This window comes from Pteropus alecto, unplaced genomic scaffold (genome assembly GCF_000325575.1).
Source record: "Pteropus alecto unplaced genomic scaffold, ASM32557v1 scaffold196, whole genome shotgun sequence".
Lineage (NCBI taxonomy): Eukaryota > Metazoa > Chordata > Mammalia > Chiroptera > Pteropodidae > Pteropus > Pteropus alecto.
Genome location: NW_006439717.1, coordinates 3,168,402 through 3,188,636, shown reverse-complemented (window position 1 = coordinate 3,188,636; position 20,235 = coordinate 3,168,402). Strand labels below are relative to the sequence as shown.

Here is a 20,235-nt window from a genome sequence, read left to right as displayed (position 1 = left end):
AGGTAACAGATACTGGGAGAAAGAAAACCTAGCACTTTGGGTGAAGGTTAATAAATAAAGGGGACCAGCTAATAAAGGGGAATTTAAGTCAAGATATGACTAAAGAAATACATTCATACACACACACACACACACACACACACACACGTATGTACGGATATATGTATGTATGTATGTATGTATGTGCGTACGTATGTATGTATATTGACTTAGCTGAGATCCCTAAGTAGGAGGGTGATTAAGAAGAAAAGTCCCTTACTATCTATTTTGGTTGAGGGATATAAGAAACTGAGAGCAAGCATTTATTAACCAACCCAGTAGTTTTAGGATATGTAATGGAACATAATTTGATTTGCTCTACCAGAGAATAAGATACAGGATACAATTGTGGTATGATGTTTCTTTCATCTTATAAGATAAACAATATTTATGTTGAAGAAGTAAGCTTTGAGTTTTACTCCAAGTTCACTCATGTTTTTAGGGGCACTGAACACTAAGTGGCAGCTTCTACATGTGTATGTGAAAATTTCTGTGTGACACAAAATACCATGAGCTTCCCAACAGCATTAGTCATGTGCTGTTCTAGAGTGACCATGTACCCTGTTGAGTCAATTCTCCTGGGACTGACCTGGGGAAAAGAGGGGATATTACCACCCAGCCCCAGGCTAATGAATAAAGAGTATGACTTTGTAGGAGCTAAGAGCCTAGCAGAAGGGATAATTACTAACATCTGCGTAATAATTAACCAAAGGCCCTAAGTCTGGGAGAACTGGGTACTTGTTAGCAAAAGAAACATTCTAAGGAAACTTCTGTTCCCTCAGCTAGTAGCTCCTGGGACCACGTGGTTCTTGCACATGGTTGCCCCTTAGCACATTCTCTTAGGCCGAATCTCTTTGTAGATGATGCTCAGCTGGCCTGTGGCCCTTGACAAGAGGTAAAGGATCTCTTTATAAACTCCTACCACCTCTTTTTCATGTGGGAGAAGTGTTGATGGGGAGATTTTAGTAGGGAGTTCACTTCTCCTCCTCCCTACGCTAACAGCAGCAGAATGGGGTCCTCTCACAGTGATGAAAACTCTCTTGTTCTCATATTTAAGAGACATAACACAGCACCCCAGGCAAAAGGACCTGTAGTGAGAGTCTGACAGCCTTTGTCTTTTAACCACCCAACCCTTGAAGACTCTCCTCTCTATCTCTCTCAAAATATAGATCTTCCCTCCAAAGACTGAAAACTGATAAAAACAAATCATTTTCTACAAAATGAGCAAATTCTGTATGTAAAATCCTAAGACTACTTTAGGCTATAACAGATTCCAGCATTAATGGCACTGAAATTTAGAAAAGTATACCTCTTTGTTTAGATGCTTAGAAAGAAGCAATAAGTTGTCTAATTGGCTATAACAGATCCTAGGATAGTTTAAAAGGATCCAGTCAGAGATGTCAGAGGCACAGAAAACGTGACATCTAAAAGAAAATAAACTCAGACACATGGACAAGAAGTGTGGAGAGGGGGATGGGAGGAGAGTGAAGAGGGTAAAGGAGGTCTAATGTATGGTGGTGAGCACACAATGAAATATACAGATGATATATTATAGAATTGTACACTTGAAACTTATATGTTATTAACCCATGTCACCCTAATAAATTTAAAAATAGCATGTCAATATGATCTTCCAGTTAAATTGTATACCTGAAACTTACTAGATTTCGTTAACCAATGTCACCATAAAAATAATGATCTTCTAAGAATTTTAAAGTAATCAACTTTATTTTTTTTTTTAATTTAAATATTTTCCTAGTATCCTCTGAGTTGTAATTTATTCCCTCTTGAGGTAGGAGATTTTTGCTTCCAAAGAAATTCAATAATAAAAAAAAGAGCAGGAGGAATGATTCGAGAGAAAATAATGACTTATTTGAATATTTCTATTTTGAGCATGACTGTGCTCCTATTTGTTCAATTAAATATTTGTGCATATAATTGTTGTTTCCTGGAAGAGAAACATAAGCTGGTATTCCTGTGCTAAGAGGAACATGAGTGATTCATTTTTTCATTTCATTTGGATAGCGTGTATGCATTCACAGTGCTAACCATTGACCGCAAGTTTTGCTATGGCTGGGGCATAGCAAAACTTGTGGTATAAGGGCATGTTTCAATGAGAACTAAACCTCAGCAATAGGCAGTTGAGTTGGCATAGTCTCCCATGACTTACGAATGGGATTCTAATATGTGTAAGTTCACTTATTCTTAGCTAAGAGTCTGCTCTGTGCTGTGTTTAGTATTGTATGTAAGTAGGTAAATAGGACAGGCCATGGTGTCGTGGTGTTGCTATTTCAGAGTTATGTTCAGCCTTGAAGAGAAAGGGATCTAAACATGTAACTGAACTTGGGCCCTGGGAAGCAGTAGTATGAGTTAGTCTTGTGAAGAATGTAGCCAAGGAACTTTAGACAACCTTGTGTCAGCAACACTTTGGAAGATGTGGTACAATGACATCCTAGAAGATGTTGTGTTCCCTGAGAAGAAAGAGGCTTGTTAGGAAACAGAATTCTGGACTTCCAGATTAGGGAGAGCCCTTCGGAAACTGTCCAGCTTTTCACCCAGGACAGGAGACCTCTATGCTCCATGCCCACACATAAGCATTGAGGTCTACAAAGTGTCCTCTGACATGGGACACATATACAGCCCATCCTTTTTCTGCAAAGTACTGTGCATTGGAAGTGAGGCTGAGCTGAAACTATTGAGGCTATTTCTGTTCTTGGGTCTTCATTTTACTCTCTGGACCTGTTTGAATCTACTTGAAATCTAAACCTTCTTCCACCTAACGGTCCATTTGATGGTGATCATTGACTTAAACATCTTTAATTCTTTCAGATGTTCATTCTGTGATGGAGTGTTCAAGCTGTTTACATCTCAGTCATGGCCCAGGTTCTCTCACCCATCCTTTTCAATGGCTGTGTGCCAAGAAAAGCATAATCCTGTCACATCAGTTTTGGTTCAAACAGTGCAAGGCACAGTAAAATTATTAATTTGGGTTGGATGTCATGCTTTTTAAAGGTAACTTATTTTAGTATTCGTTTTTATGACAGCTATGTCATAGTTTTCATTCTTATTGAGCTTCTAATGTGAACCGCTATCAGGCTAATCTTCTTTGTTCTAGCCTATGTACTTTTTGAAGTGCAGGACTCCACACTTATTTCTATTCCATCTTATCTTTCAAGTCTTGTGATATATTTTAAATTGTTGATCCTTTCTACCTATGTATCTACTACCTCATCAAGCTTCATATCTTGAATCTGCCTTCATCCAAGTCACTGGTACTAACTTTGAATAGAACAAGACCATCTGGAAGATGTTTCCTCATCTAGCCAACTACTCAAGTCAGAAATCTGGAAGCCATCCTTGATTTCTCATCTACTTTCTCTTCCCTCATATCTAATTCACTTGCAAGTGTCCTATCATTTCTGCTCCCAAAATATAACCCAAATCTATACGCTTCCCTTCCCCCCCATTTCTACTGCCACTATTCTAATCCAAGCCTCTATTATCTTTAATTCCTGGACAAGTGTGATAATCTCTGATCCATCTTCCACCCACAGCAGCCAGAGTAATCTTTTTGTTATTCTATTGCTTTATTATGTTTCTTCATTACTGGACAGTAGGACAGGCCATAATAATTTAATTCACAATCATGGTCTGTCCTATTTACCTATTTATATACAAGACTAAACACAGCACAGAGCAGACTCCTAGCAAAGAATAAGTGAACTTACAAATATTAGAAGCCCATTCGTAAGTCATGTGAGACTATACCACATATCTTGCTAAAATCAAGATACACTCTGTCTAAGGCAGTTCTATGACCTGCTTGTTCACTCTTCTCTCGAAGGATGAAGTTTGTTTAGCACGACTATTTAGGAAAACCCTATTGGCCTCTATAGAGCAATATTTTCTGCAGTAATTACACATAAAATGCTATTTAATAATTTGCTTTAGAATGTTGCTTGGGATCAGCTTTTTACCACTTCTAAAATCTGCCCATTTCCAGTTCTCTGGCCATACTCCTGCTCTCTATGACTTCTTAAATATTCCTGACAGTAGTCCTAGACACATTCACTCTATTTGCTGCAAGAAAATTTTGACTCATATCTTAAACAATGAACATCTAAACATCTGTTGTAAAAAAATTTCTTCATCATTGTTGTGAATCATATTGCTAGGACTGCAATTTTTTGTTCTTCCATAATTTACCCTAAGATTATTTGGACAATGGTATAATAAATTTCATTTTTTTAAAGTACCAAACGCTAATAAAATGGAATGCTATGACAATAAATGGAACGAAAACATTTAAAGCAACTGAAACATTCTATACAATGACTGTGGTGGTGATTTTACAACTATAATCTGGGTATACTTATCAAACCCTATCCTTTAAATTGGGAATTTTATTGTATATAAATTATACCCCTCCCAAAAAATAAACCAACTCTACAACACTTTAAGGGAGATGAGGCTACTGTATTTTAAAAGCCTAGTTATATAACAAGAAATCATGTGACATACTCCCAACGCAGCATCGGGGTCCCTGGCAGAGGTGGATATGAAGCAGCAGTCACTGCCATGGACCCAGAAATAGTTCAGATGGGGGCGTTCAGGGCTGCCATGCAGGTGAGTGCTTTCAACTCTTCCGGGACCCATTCCGCTCAGAAAATAAAGTATCCTTAGCAACCCTCCCCAGCATGACTCTCCCTGTCCCCATTCTTGCCAAAGTTTAAAGCAGCTCTTCTCAGACTTTAATGTATATATATGAATTACATTGGCATCTTGCTAAAATGAATATTCTAATTCAGGTCTGAGGTGGGACCTGAGATTCTGCATTTCTAACAAGCCCCAGGTAATGCTGATGCTGCTGGTCCATGGCCCACATGCGGAGCGGTAAGGATTTAAACCTGTGAGCTCTGGCCCTGTGTTATATACATCTCAGTGTTTTTGTTTGTCTCAACCGCTGACAAACAAATTGCCTATACACTGCAGGTGGGGTGCCATGACAGCATTACAGTGCGATTACCTGTAACATGGACCCCATAGCTGCCCAAGTGAGACTGCAATGAAGGGAATTATTGAATTATTATCTTTCCTGTGAGACACTGACCAGCTCTCAGTGTGAAAGTAAGGTCTCATCTACTTCTTCAGGTCAAATTCCTCAGGGTAATAGGGCATTACTTACTTCACCAGGGTATATGTTTTTAAATTATTTTCAACTCCACACCCCTCCTCCCACAGTCATGTCTCCATTCTTCCAAAAGGGATATGAGGCTCACCATACTATATAATAATTTGTCTTCTAAACCCAGTTAAAAGTATAAACTTTTACCATCCTCATTAAATGAGCAGAAGAGTTCATATAAAAACTCCTGCACTGGAGGAAAAGTGGTCTTTATTGCTTTAGTCCTGCTTTTATCTATCAGCATCTCACACCAATCCTCCACCTCTCACTCTAAAACTCAGACATATATGCTGATTGAGGCCAAATATTTACTAGGAAATTTAAAACTCCAGTGCAAAGGAATTGGACAAATTGTAGGAAACATATTGTTTACTTGCCAACCATCTCTCACCAGTCCCTCCCGCTGCTGCTGGCTTCCCCCTCACTCTCTTCTACCTCTTACCTTTTTTCTATATTTCCAAACTGTCTCCACCCTCCTGTACTTTTTCATTCATCTTTTATCTTCGCTAACTCTCCCTGCTCTTCCATTCCATTCCCAATTCTTCCTAAGGGAAATATCTGTATGAATTGAATAAAGCTTTGAAAACAATGCTGAGAAGAGTAGAGCACTAGCTGGGGATAAAGGAAGGTCTGGGCATCATGGAGAACTCAAATGAGTATGAACACCAAGAATTTAAAGTGTCATCCGTCTGTGCGGTTACAGAGGACAGATTCAGGGGTTTCCAGGCTAGTGTGACAAAGAACCAGAGGAGAAAGAATATTTAGGGTGTGGGGAAGGGAGGGGTTTAAGTGAGGGACCATGACATACATCTAAGCTGGACAGGGAAGGAAGCACAGACCATACGTTCTCAATGACATTCAAGGGCAGGTATAGTGGGAGTATCCAAGGCAGGAGCCTGGAAGTAGAAGAGGTTGTGATCAGAAGTAGGATATCTGGAGGGTAATTACAGAGGTGCTGTGGTGTAGTATGGTTGGTTCCTGGCCCAGAGATGGCATGTCAGTGGGAGGCTTTAAGTGGAGAGGATAGGAGACACAGAGAAAGAAATGTTTATTTAATGAGAACTCAAGTGGAATGAGACATGCCTGAAAGTGAGGTGAGAGGAATAAGATGTCCTGAGTCCCTAATACATGTGAAATTTTTAAATATTTTGAAAAATTCAAGATTATCTTTTACATACAAATGCATTTCCTAGAGCTTTAATTTACTTTAATGGGAATTCAAAATAATCAATAAAACATTTTATTGATCATTACTAAAAATAAATTTAGAGGTATTCACTACGTTAGGCCCATGCTAAACACTTTTTAAAATATTTCACTTACAAATAGTACTATTACTACCTATTTTACAGATAGGCAATTGAAGTTCAGAGAGGTTAAATATTCTGTCTAAGGTCACTAGCATAGAGCCCTCAAGCCCTGGTAGTCACACTCCAAAGTCCTTACCCATCATGCTACACTGTCTGCCAAAGGCAAATGTGCAGAGAGGAATGACTGTAAAAAGTAAGACCTAAGAGGAGACAAAAAACTTGGAATGAAATATTAACATAGCTTGTGTTTTAAAAGTGAGACTTTAGAAAATTTCCTTATGTAATATTTATTTTGTGCATTTTCAAATGGTCTTTAATGGTTATTTTAATTTTACGATAAAAGTATTAATATGAAAAATATAAACCACCTTCCAAATGATGGTATTATTATTCCAACCTTTTTGGGGGGATAGGGAAGCTGCATTTGTTTAAGTCCCAGGCTCATTAATATAGTTCCTATTTCCTTTAAAGAGCTCACAAAACACTTATGAAAAGAAGCAGAAACATATAATCAGTCCCAAAGTGGACTTCTTAGTCATTAAATCCTGATTAAATTTCAACATTCTGAGGGTCAGAGGACCAGTATACTAGGATCTGGTAGCATGTAATCATTTGCAATATTTATAAATTGAACTAGGGAACAAAAGGGATGGTTTTAAAAGGTTGGTCAGAGAACAGGTGGAGGTTAATTATTTGAACAATTTCTTCTATTTTTCTCCTTGTAGAGAAATCTAAATTCTTTGGTGCAAAGCTGCTCCTAAACTAGCCTCACTGTTGGTTAGTTTTTGTTTTGTTTAGAGAAAGAAATATGCACCACTGGTGACCAAATCAAATAGTATCTAATAAAATCCTAAAAAGAAAGAAGTATTTAAAAGAAGTATGCAGATAGAAATAGAATTTGTCACTTTAGTTGATACTTTGTGAGGTTAAAAAAGTTAGGAGGAGGTCTGAGTTGAAATGAGGAAGTTGTACCAGTAAGAAAGAAAGCCATATGCCACCACCACTTCCTGTTTTTGCCTATTGGTAGAGGCTGTGGGTTTTGCGGGCATTCCATTTATAACTCAACATGTCCTCCTTCCTCTTCTTACATTCCACAAGGATAACTGGTTTCCCTTCTCTTCAAACCTAGATCCTTACCTTTTAAACATGTAACTCCTCAGTAAAAATAAAAATTCCATATAACCATTAAATAAAGGAATTTCTGTACTTGGTATTTTGGACTTCCATTTTACTAGGAATGATGGATTTGGACTTCATCCATACTTTCTTACTCTGTTTCCATGGTAACAATGCACATTTAAGGAGAGATGGGAGAGTTAAGAGGACTAAACCATGGGCTTGTTGCCCTCCCTTCCCTCTTCCCATCACCAGTTAGTGTCCTCCTGGACAAATTACTTAATGTCTGAATCTTTATCTATAAAATGAGGATGATAAATAGGGTTGTTATAAATATCCCATAAAAAATGTATACTTTATAACTATCTTCCTTAAAAAAAAACAACAACAAAAAAACTCTTTATAAAAGCAAAAGCCATTCTCAGCTAGCAAGCCATACAAAAAGAGGCTGCAGGTGGCTTTGGTCTGTAAGCTGTAGTTCGCTGATATAGATTTAGATCAGTGATACCATGTGCCTGATGTAAGGTGAAGCCTGTGGCCCTAGAACAAAACAAAACTAACTAGCCCACATGAGGGCAGTTTTCCAATCTACTAATCCAACTACCACTCCGTGTGTAACAAAAGTTCAAGCTAACCTTGAAAATACAAACTTCTGGACTATACTGATCTACTGTGCTGATACATACCTTGCCTACCATAACCCAGAAAAGGCATTTTCTGCATCATGGAGGTGAATAATACTGTTAAAACTTTAGTATAGTCAAATTGCTTCTTACAGGCTAAGAAAAACTCAGTGCTCCAAAATGGAGGTCACACTATTGTCTAGGGGTAGCAATTGCCACATGGGATGCAACTCATCATCCAAAAGACTGAGCTCAGTTTACACTCTCCTGCGCATGTGCATACGTGCACGCGTAAACACACACACACACACGCACACACGTCCTCCCTCCTTCTCAGAGAATTGGCTTCTTGGAACCCCTTATCAGACATCTTAGATGACTCACCAACTAAGCATAACTGCTCAACTTTTTAAAAAAACAATGGGTGGGACTCAACTCCTACTCCTGCCAACTCTTTCTGTTTACAAAATAGGCACTCGTTTTTAGCACAACACTCACCACTTTCCTATTTCCCTGTTTCTGAAAAGCTTCTTAATCCAATGAATTTCAATAGAATTCAGTGGCAATAACACTGTCCTTTTTACATGTATTTCAAATGTTGGCAAGCCTGAATGTGCCATTTCTCCCCTTCTAGAATTATTATTCCTAAACAAGAGACTCTCATGCCCATGAATTTTGCTGCCAGCTGAAGGACAATTTTCTCTTCAGATCATTTCTAAGGAACGGTGATTATTACTCAAAGAATTTTAAAAACAAGTAACTGATTGACAAAATGGAAGATGAATGTAACTATATCCATGGACCTCCTAGGATCATCCGGGAGAGCAGGGTTTCCTTACTGACTTCCTCTTCCGCCAGTTTTATATCACGAGATCCAATTTGGTCTTTCCTTAGGAGGCAGAGAACTGCCTGCTTAGCAGTGCACAGAGAAGACAACATTTACAAGGAATAACATGAGAACTATTGCACAGACCATTTTTGTTACCTCTAAGAGCAAAATGATCATCTTGGTGGCTGTGATTCAAACTTTTTGGAATAAACATATAAGGTAATAAAGCAATGAAAGTTCAAGAATAAGTTGCCTCTTGCAGGCTAAGAAAAACTCAGTGCTCCAAAATGGAGGTCACGAAATACAGTATTTTCAAAGATACACTGCAATCTCACTCTTCTTTAGCAGAATTTGCTAAAAAAAAAAAAAAAAGATTTAGAGACTAAAGAGAACTATGCTGACACAATTACTTAAGAACACAACCCTCCCGATAACGAGAAGCTCATTTTGGCAACACAACAGTAACGATCAAACATACTTATAATATATAACAGTACTGACGGCATGTATTGATGGGTTCTAATTCTATTTCTGCCTATTCCTTATGTAAGCTCAATTGTAAAACACTAAATTTAAAGGGAGAAGGAACCTGATAGTCTGAACTTAGCTTACAGAGAACTTTATTTTTTAGATTTACCCTTACTGATGTGGCTATTTACCAGTTTGTTTATAAACACTGTAATTATAGACGACACAGTGCTGCATCTTTTTGGTGGTAGGATAATGATAAATGGTCCATAAAGGCAAATATTAAGAGAGAGAGAGAATTCACAATTCACCACAAAGTGAAAGTAGTTGCTATAAATTGACAACTACCCAAACTTCTAAGTTAAGATATACAATGCAATAGTATATCTTAACAGTCTCTGAACTATTTTGAATTTTCAAATGAAGGAGGCATTCCCAGAAAAATAACCTCAATAATGTTGTGGTTATTATCATTACATCTCCACAGCTCACTTAAAATGTGATGGTGAACTAAACTTTCAGTTAATTTCCTTTCCCTCTGATAAGTTTGCAACAACTATGAGAGCTATTGTTTTGCCCCAAAGCCTTGTTTTTGGTTTTGCAAAATCTTACTTATCCATTCATTCATTTATTTCAATGAAACATTCTTGAGAATCGACTGTATGCGAGCACTGTTTTAGATGTTGTTTGGGGGAGATGGATGAATTGAACAAGGAAGAATGGGATGTTACTCCTCCCTTTGTAGGGCTCAGAGTTCAATAAGGAAGATAAAATAAATGCCTAAATAATGGAAGTAATGCTTGCTATTAGAAAGAGAAAGATTACACTGAAAAAAGATGGAAGGTTGATCCTCAGAGAAACATTGTTGAATATGGCATCTGACCTGGGCTTTATAGGACTGTCAGGATGTACAATGAGAATGCACATCTCCACGGATTGGCATGAGGGCTAGAAAGACAGAGGTGACAGGCACAGTGCAGGCAGCCTCTACAGAAAAGAGGGAGGTTAAATGTGGTTGAGGCAGAGGCAATCAGAAGGCAGATAAGGTTGAAAATATAGTTTAGAACAGGTAGCACAGCACCAATTTCTCATTCTGGTTCTCATGGTCTAAATAGCTACCCCCAAAATATTTTTTTTCTCAAGGTTTCTGGAGGTAAGAGGAAAAAGAAAAAATCTTATTCCACTGATTTTAAGTTCTTTTAAAAAACAACTATTTTCAACAGTCTTTACCTAAAAAGCACATAGTAAAAAAGATAATTTAAAGAGTATAAACTTTCCACTCCCACTCCATCCTCAAACCCTGTCACTCTCCAGAAGTAACCACTGTCAACAGTTTTCTTTTGTACTCTCCCCAAATAGTCTGTGCAATATATGCACATACACACAATCTCCCTTGTTGCTCACTTCCACCCAATATTGTTTGTTTTTACATAATAATATTCCTGAAAAAATTTTCCACACCAGTATATATAAGTCTATTTTACTCTTTTAAATAGTAGTCTAACATTTTAGTTTATGGAACTATTATGGTTATTGAACCAATTCCCTAATAATAGACTTGGCATTATTTAACTTTGCTTTTACTTGGTTTTTAATTCTTAAAAACAAAAAGTTTAGTTAAATCCTTACCAAGAATTAAATCCAGGGGCTTCTGAAGGCAGTGAGAAATCTTAAATAGCACATGAGCAAAGTTAGGCATAGCTATTATGACAAATAGGAAGCAGTTCAGAAGGTTTATTGGTTTTGCAATATACTTTAGGCATATATTTTACTTGACCCAATCAGGAACATGACCATCCCCGAACTATAATTTGTTACACTTGATACTGCAAAACTTTTCATTACAATGAAGGCGATGGTTCTTGGTGGAACAGTAGACAAATAATTCAGGAATACTGACTGATTTTAAAGGTGATTTAAAAGCTAAAGTATTAACTTGCAAGTATCCATCGACAAGAAAAAAATTATCATAATGTACATTAATAATGCAAGTTTGGTTTCTAAAGAAGTCATCACTAAAAGGAAGTAGTGTTTTAGATCTCATGGGTTCTAGAGTCAAGAAAGCCTGGATGAAACCCTGGCTCCCCTGCTTTCTAAGTAGTTATCAAGCCTCGGTTACTTCATCTATAAAATGGCGTTAATATTCCATAGTGTTGTTGGTGAGAATTAAATGAGACAATATGGCATATATAGTTACTGTTCAGTAAATGTTAATCATTATGTAGTGACTACCAAATTAACATTTTAACAAACTTTTACTATGCAGTGTTACTATGTTCCAGGCACTGATAGTCTGTCTGTCCGTCTGTCTTTCTGTCTGTCTGTCTCTCTCTCATTAACTTCTCATATGGAACAGGCCTATGGGGTTGATACTAATTAATAAAAGTCTTCTTGTATGCCATTTTTCAAAGTGTGCTTTTAGATACTTATCTTTTTTATTCTCACGCACTATCCAAATGACATAGGAAAATGGAAAACAAGACCCCAAAATGTCTGAGATTATAATCAACCAAAATAAAATCTAAGCTATTATTTATACAGATGGTAATGTTGTTTCACAGCTGTCAATTCAAACAGATTATTCACAAACTCAGTGTTTACAGTAAACTATGATATCTCTTTGAGTTCCCAGAAGTGTAATGAATTACATTTTCCTTTTTCATAGTTCTAAACTTAAAGGCTAAATTTTTAAAATAATAATAATAATACATGCTAAGAAATTATGGAAAAATATAAAGCATTTATTGCTTTATCAGATTCCGTATGGTGTAATAAACTTCTCATTTACCTGACACTATGAGAAGATGATATATTCTAAAGAGATTCATTTTCTATTAAATGTATGCCTTTTATAGAAATCTTTAGAAAATTAACTTTACTGTTTTGGGCTAGGGTGAGGGAGATAGTAATGTAAAATAAAATAAAAAAACAAACAAAAGAAAAACCAATCATTCTTCCATGCCAATATTTGCTTCCATGCCAATCCCTACTTTTACTATGATGGAGTTATAGGGAAACTGTAAAAAGATTAGTGATAGAAGGGAAAGTTACAGTGGAAGAAGATTTCTTTAGCATCCATTGCTTTTTCCTTGGATCCTCACTCTTAGGAAAACTCAATTCAATAGGTACATTTTACCCTGAGGTATTGTGCCTCAGCACATTCCTGAATTGCTGCTTCAGGATACAGCCCCATTTCAGTTCCAACAGAGAATACATAGTTTCAGGACAACTGTAAACTGAGATTCCCCATTACCATACTTCCTGTTCCTCTGATGGAATTATAAGGCTTCAGAATTCAGGGAAACACAGAACCAAACAGCACTCTTACAATAGAGCAGATTCATTGAATCTAATTGAATCAGATGTGTGTTAAACAGGGAGGACAGTCATTATGGTTAGGTCAAAAAAATAAGCCCCAAACTCATCCAAGAAAAAGAAATTGCCCCAGAAAGTTTCCAGATGACCCCAGTGAAGAGCCCGAACCAGCCTCAGTGAGACACAGAGGAGCCTTCCCAGCTGCTTTTCTAAAGAAGCCTGGACAGGCTTGGACTCTTTTTCCATGTTGGCCAATATGAGTCTGGAACAGGGCCCTGTAACCAAATGAAATATCTTGATACTGCCAATTGCTTCTTGGCTTTGAGCAGCTGTAGGAGCAGCTGGTTTTATAACACACGGAGTGAGTCCTTTTTCTGAGATAGGGAAGTTCTCCATTTTATAAGAAACTTAGAAGTTTGGGTCTTTATACAACTACTTTCATGAGCTTTAACCTGAAGAGCTGATGGGTTGTGCTTCCTATTCATGTATCTTGCAAATACCAAAATGATCTATAAGTTTTATCTAAGGGAAATCTTCCTACAACTATAAAAGTCAAATTTATCCAAATCTTCACTTTGAATCAGATATGGAAGTCATGAGATAAGAGATCAATTATCCCTGAACCAGTATAATTAATTCTAGGAAACGTAGATTGAATATAAGAATTTCCTCCCGCTCCCTCCTGGTATCCCAGTAGAGGGATATTTTTTTTTAAAGGCATAAAACTGCTAGGACAGTAAGAACATGAGAGGAGATGACAATAACGAAATTTCAGAAGCTGGAGAGTATCAGAACTGAATCTTAAACTGGCAGTAGAGAAAGCCAACACCATCCAATTTATGCCACAGAATTCCCAAAAGGCCCTGGTGGCATTACTGGAAGTAAGGAACAATGGAAGGGATGAACTAAAATAAAGAGGATCTGTGGAACTTCCTTCAAGAAATAGCTAGATTCTCCAGACCAGGCACCTACTCAGTAAAGCTGAGTGATTGGTCCTCTCTCATCCTGGCAAAAGGTACATAACTGAAGATACATTCTCTGGAAAGCAGAAAATATAAGTCCTCTGGGTGAGGCACTCAGCACAACTTGCAGGAGAGAGGGTACTGTAATGAAAACTGGGATTAGGGGAACACATGGCACTCTGAGATATTCACCCAAACTTTTCCCGCCCCCTTAGTTTACAGAAAGATGGCAGCAATGCCCAGACCCTCCAGGCAGGTGATTGGAAGATCTCTGGGTAATCTGATCAGCCAAAGAGAAACTGACATTGGTGGATCCCCAAGTAAAAGTCTATTATTAACAGCACTTCAAGTGAAGCTATTACCAAGCCCTACTCATGTGTATCAGGCTCAAATTAACTTTTCTGGAATATAGCAGACAAAGAAAGGCTACCTGATATTGAAGGAAAGATTCTAAAATTAGAGTCCAAAACAAACCAAAAAAGTCTATTTGACCACAGGGAAACAATCAGCAGAATTCAGATTGTTGGAAAAAAAGGGAGAGAAATGGGGGGAATCTATAGATTAAAAGAGGCTTAAAACACATATCAAACAATTGTACTATATAGACCTTATTTGAGTACTGATTTGAACTATCCAACTGTTTTCTAAAATATGAGATAATCAGAACATTTTAAATATTGGTTAGATATTTGATATTAAGGAACCGTTAATTTTTTAGGTATGACATATTATAGTTATGTTTTAACAGTCCTTATATTTTAAAGAAATATACTAAAATATTTATGTATGAAATTACATGATAGCTGGGATTTGCTTTAAGATAGTCTGGGTGAGAAGGCTGAAGCATGCCCATGGGAGAAAAGGAACATAGAATCTTTTATACTATTATCTTTCCATAACAGAGAAAAATTATCATTAGAATCCTCACAGAAGACAATGAAATTATAAAACAGAAAAAATATATATTATAAAAAAAAATTCAAAGACTTTTTAAAATCTCCTATAAATAAAAAATAATAATGGAATTGAAACATTCAGCAAAGAGCTGAGAAAAAAATTGAGGACATATCCCAGAAAGTACAGTAAAAAAATTTTAAATGAAAATAAAGAAAAGAACAAAAAATTAGTGGACTAGTCTAGAAGGCCCAAAATCTTGGTAACAGTTCCAGAAAGAGAGAAAAGAGAATAAGGAGAAAGGAATTCTTCAAAACAATAACGTAAGGAAACGTCCCCAAACTGAAGACCATGAATTTTTAAAAGAAAAGAATGTACCAATTGCCTGACATGATGGATGAAACAGGCATACATCAAGACACATCACTGTGAAAATGCAGACCATTGAGAACAAAGAGATTTGACAAGTTTCCAGAAAAAGCAAAATAAAAAACAAAGCTCATGGCTTTGTATGAAAGATCAGAAGTCAGAAGCATATAGGACTTCATGAGAGAAAAAAACTAGAAAGCAATGGAGCAATACCTTCAAAATTCTGAAGGAAAATTATTGCCAGTATGGAGTTTTTATATCCAGCCAAACTACCAATCAAAAGTAAAGGTAGAATGAAAACATTTTTCAGACATGAAAGCCTCAAAACTTTTATTTCTATTCATTCTTTCTCAACAACAAAAACAAGGAAGTAAATACAGAAAGAGAAATTAATGGAATAGAGGAAACAAGGGATCTAGTAGAGAAGAGAAGTGAAAGGAATTTCCAGAATGCTGACAAAGAGAGATTTCAAAATAAAAGCCTACTCTCTCTGCCTCAGTTTCCTTATCTGTGAAACAAGGAACTAACAATGGTACCTATGTCATGGACTTGTAAGAACCCATCACAAACACTTAAGAGTAGTACTTACTAGCACAAAGTAAGAGCTACAAAAGTTATCATTATCAAAGAATTGACTCTTTACCCTATGTTAACATAACGTAGGGAGGGAGGGAAAGAAAGAGAGAGAGAGAGAGAGAAAGGAAGGAAGGAAGGAAGGAAGGAAGGAAGGAAGGAAGGGAGGAAGGAAGAAAGAGAGAAAGAGAGAAAGAGAGAAAGAGAGAGAAAGAAAGAAGGAAGGAAGGAAGGAAGGAAGGAAGGAAGGAAGGAAGGAAGGAAGGAAGGAAGGAAGGAAGGAAGGAAGGAAGGAAGAAAGAAAGGAAGGTAAAACACATTTCTGAACTGAATATATTTCCAGCTGGAAATATATTCCAGCTGGAAATATATTTATTGGAATGACTAAAAATAGTCACAGAACCATAGGGTTTTGGAGGCTGGCAAGGTTCTGAGATTTTTTTTTTCTAGTTCAGTTTCCTTGTTTTAAAGAGTAGATTGAAGTGCAGAGTGGCTAAGTGACTTGCTTACAACTACACAGGCATTTAGTGGAGGAATTGGGACTAGCAGTTAAGTGTTGCAGGTCAGTGCACCGAAATTCAGAAATACAACTACACAATCTGTCCTCAGAGGGTCAGAATTTCACACGTACAAAAAAAATCACAATAGAAATATTTTGTCCAACTCTGTCATTTTATCCTAAAACCTGGCACTTGGCTCAAGATATACATAAGCAGAAAGGCCACACAGAAAGATCTACTCAGCACCATAAAGCTATAGTTGGGTTTACTGAGTTAGGTTGACAATAAGGAAAAAAAGTATTGTATTCACTGTCCTACACAGAGTTGTTTTAATTCTAGGAAGGACACTTCTAATGGGTTTATACGCAAAAGTGACAATATTAATCCCTAGTGCTCTGGGACCAATATGGCATAGCATGGATGGGCATTTCTGATCTCTGAGTAATGAGATGGGATGCAATGGAAGTCCACCACAGTTTTCTAAATCTTTCTAAAGGAGTACACACCATTTTTAGGGTTAGTATTTTGGTCACTGCTTCCAAGGAAATGATGCTGCCACCAAGATGATGTGGAAGTGAGGACTACTGAGCAAGGAAGGCCAGGGAAGGAAGTGGCCGCAGCAAGGGGTGAAGGCAAGTGCCTGGGAGAAGAAAATGTCCTCCTTGTCTTATCAGGCAAAGCACCACTGATACTACTCTGAGGTCTAAGAGGGGGAGAATTTTCCTGAGATAAATTCTATGATCTGTCTTCATCTTGTTCCAACTGAAAATATACCCTCTGTACACTGGCAGAAAGTCCCATTCATGACAGTTTGAAATGAACTTATTTCAAAAGAAAACTGCCCGTTTTCATTTTACTGAATCTCAGAGGAAAAGTTCATGTTAATTTCTCATCTTTAAAACATTGGAAACGTCTATGCTTCTTGAATATTTATCACAAACAAATTTGTAATTACTTTTTTGGATATAGTACATGTTCCATATCAATCCAAATACCACAGTGGTGACTGGTTGGATTAAAAACCTCTTAATATTTTGACCATTAAGATTTAAAGTGACAGGTAAAGAGTTCAAAAATATATTTAAAAATTCTATTTTCAAATCCTTTAGTCCTTTTTAAAAAATACTTATTTTGCTATTTTTGATTAATGAAAAGACTTTCTCCTTCCACGTTCTTATAAACTTTAGGTGCATCTTGGGAAATCATTCAAACAAAATACATAAAAGTATGTACTGGAACTTAGCCAAGTTAATAAAAACATAAAAAGAAAAACTATCTAGAAATATTTTCAGTTTCTTCTGTTTATGAACAGAAACATACAGAAAATACTATTTTAAAATGGAAAGTACTGCAGTGTTAACACTCACAGAAAAAGTAGGATTCCGGTGTTGGCCAGGGCAAAGGCGAGTCCCAAAATCCCACTTCCCATAATGGCGTTGCTTAGGTTAAAAACAGACATGCCTAAGGAGGTTGTTCCTGGAATCTGAACAAAGAGACAAACATTCACACTAAGCAAAACAGTCTCAAGTAAGTTCATCCCTCCAAAGCACTATTAGAAACAAACACAGAATTAAATTCTAGAAATCCTTCCTCAGCAGTCCAATTTTTTTTTGTTTGTTTTTTTGTTTTGTTTTGTTTTGTTTTTTGTTAATAGGTTTCCTGCGAAAATATTTAGGATCTGAGGAATATCCTAGTGAGTACAGGTAGCTATGCCTTTGGTACCATGCTACATGAATTAAAAACATCTGTCCCAATTTATGTGATTAAAAAAATAAGCATACTTATAATGACACTTACATATTCATCACATTTCTTTTTTTCCAAATGGCTGTTTGTGAGACTTCTTCTACTTTCACGATCAGAAATAAACTTGCTGTAAAAACACATATAATACATTTAACTTCATGGTAATAATTTGAAGCTTAACGTTATATCCAAGTGATTTATTACTTACCAAAACATATCATATATGAAAGTTATCAATCTAATTTCAAATCATTTTAATACTAATAAATTAAAACACTATAAGCAATGTAAGTTAACTTTTATATAGATTTTTCTCCGACTGAAAATTAGATAATGTCAAGAATACTATAAAGTTGGCATTTAAAAGAATACCAGTCAGGATTCCTTCTCAGCTCACATTCCTGGAGTACAGAGTTATTAAATAGGAATTCCCTCTCCCCTGCAAAAAAGGAAACAACCCTTTCCCCATCAAATATTCCTTCAGCCCCTGCTATGTGCAAGTCATTAGAATAGGTGATAAGGGAGACATGAGGGTATGTAATAGGAGATGTAGACATTAGGTGATAGAAGTTCAGACCAGGAAATTATGGTGGGGGAAGGCAGAAGGCATTAGTCTATGTTTAGGGGCAGAGCTAGGGCTTTATGAAAGGGCTTTAGAACTTGAGTTTGAATCTTCACTAGCTGTGAGGGCCTGGGCACGCCACCTCAGTTGCCTCATCTATGAAACAGGAGTAGCACTATTACGTTATCTCATGGTATGATTGGGAGAATCAAATGAGAGAGCACGTATAGAACATCAGTCCAGCTTCAGGCACAGAGTAAGAGCAACAGATGTTACTCATTCCTCTCCATGGGGTAAGTGGGACCTAAGTTGTAATGGGAAAGATTCATAGAGGCTGAGTGGAGTAAACTATACACATATATAGAAGTAGGAATTCAGAACGCTTTAAGAACCATATTTACAATTAATAGCAGAACTTTATGGCCTAAATGTCAAATTTTAAAAAAAATTCACCATTTAAAAAAAGTGCTATTTTCAAAGAAAAGTTCACTCATAGGCAAATAGCTGCATATATTAGTAAAATAGGTACACTTTTTAGCTCTTCTGGAAATTTAATTATCTGGTCTTAGTAAGAACCAATCACAGTAAATATTTCACTAATAAATGTAAAGCCATGTGAGCTGAACTATTTTAAAGCACGTCTTTAAATTGTACATTATATTTTCATATAATTTTTTGAATGATGCCATATTTCACCATAAAACATTTTTGATAAAAAATACACATCATCAGTGTTGGTTTTGTCTATCTCTTTCATCCTTAAGCAAAGGGATCTGGCTTCTCCTTGGCATTACTTCTTCAAGTTTGCATTATTTTGCCAGGATAAACCAAAGACAGACAATATACATACTATGAACTTCCTCTGAGATCATCACCTGGTATAAGCAGCACAATCTGCAGTTTATTTCCCTCAGCATCTGCCACTGCCTCGGACCTGGGCAGTTACTGAGAGAGATCAAAAAGAAGGTGAAGAAAACTCTGATCTCCTGAAATGCGGGAGCTAACACTCCAGCTGAGGAGAATCCCAGCTAACACCAGAAAAGGAATGTCAGGCTGTGCAAAATTGAGATGAGATAAGGAATCCAGAGAAGGAAAAACCACTATTGGGTGGGATTAGCCAGAGGAAACTTAAAGGCAGAGGCCTGAGAAATAGTATTGCAGATTCTTAGCAAAAGAATGACATAATGAAAGCAATATCTTTGGAGACCAATCTGGCAGTTGTATAGCGTTTGGCCTTTCTTTTGCCCTTAACACTTTAAATCTTTGCATAGAATTGAGGTTTATACATCTGGCTGGAGAGGGGCAAGGAAAAGCAACCTTTCTTTTCACACAGGCAGCCTAAGGAAATGTGGGTGCTGGACTTTCCAAAATGAAAGTGATTTCCAAAATAAAATCGCCATTAAATAAAAGATGGTATTTAATCAAGCTAATTTTAGTAACCACCTCAAGTCTATCAAATCTTTATCCAGAAGGTCCCCATTTGCCTTTCTTGTGGAGGTACTTGTTTTCCAAAGAAAATTTCTATTATTTTTTAAATAAGGGAAAAGCCTCAACATTTTCAAACTGAACAAAACAGAAACAAACCGCCTGTGGCAGATTTAAGTTCCTGGCCTGGCCACACTCCCCAGAATTGGTGGCAGAGGACTGGTGGCAGAGAAGAAAAGAATATAGGCATCATGACACAAGAGGCATTCAGTAGAGTCAAACATTGTGCAACAGAAAGGGAAGAAAAATAAGCCCCTGC

General features: G+C 36.8%; 1 protein-coding gene across 11 annotated transcripts in view; it reads right to left on the bottom strand.

Moving 5' to 3' along the window:
- SLC38A1 (solute carrier family 38 member 1) overlaps positions 1-20,235 on the bottom strand; it is a 56,464-nt gene that overhangs the window by 14,401 nt on the left and 21,828 nt on the right. For all 11 annotated transcript variants that reach the window (XM_015593164.2, XM_025050304.1, XM_015593163.2 and 8 more), the window contains 2 exons: positions 17,981-18,056; positions 17,551-17,666 (listed from right to left, as the gene is read on the bottom strand). In XM_015593164.2, coding sequence (XP_015448650.1) covers positions 17,551-17,666; positions 17,981-18,056 — 192 coding nt within the window. The remainder of the gene's footprint in view (positions 1-17,550; positions 17,667-17,980; positions 18,057-20,235) is intronic.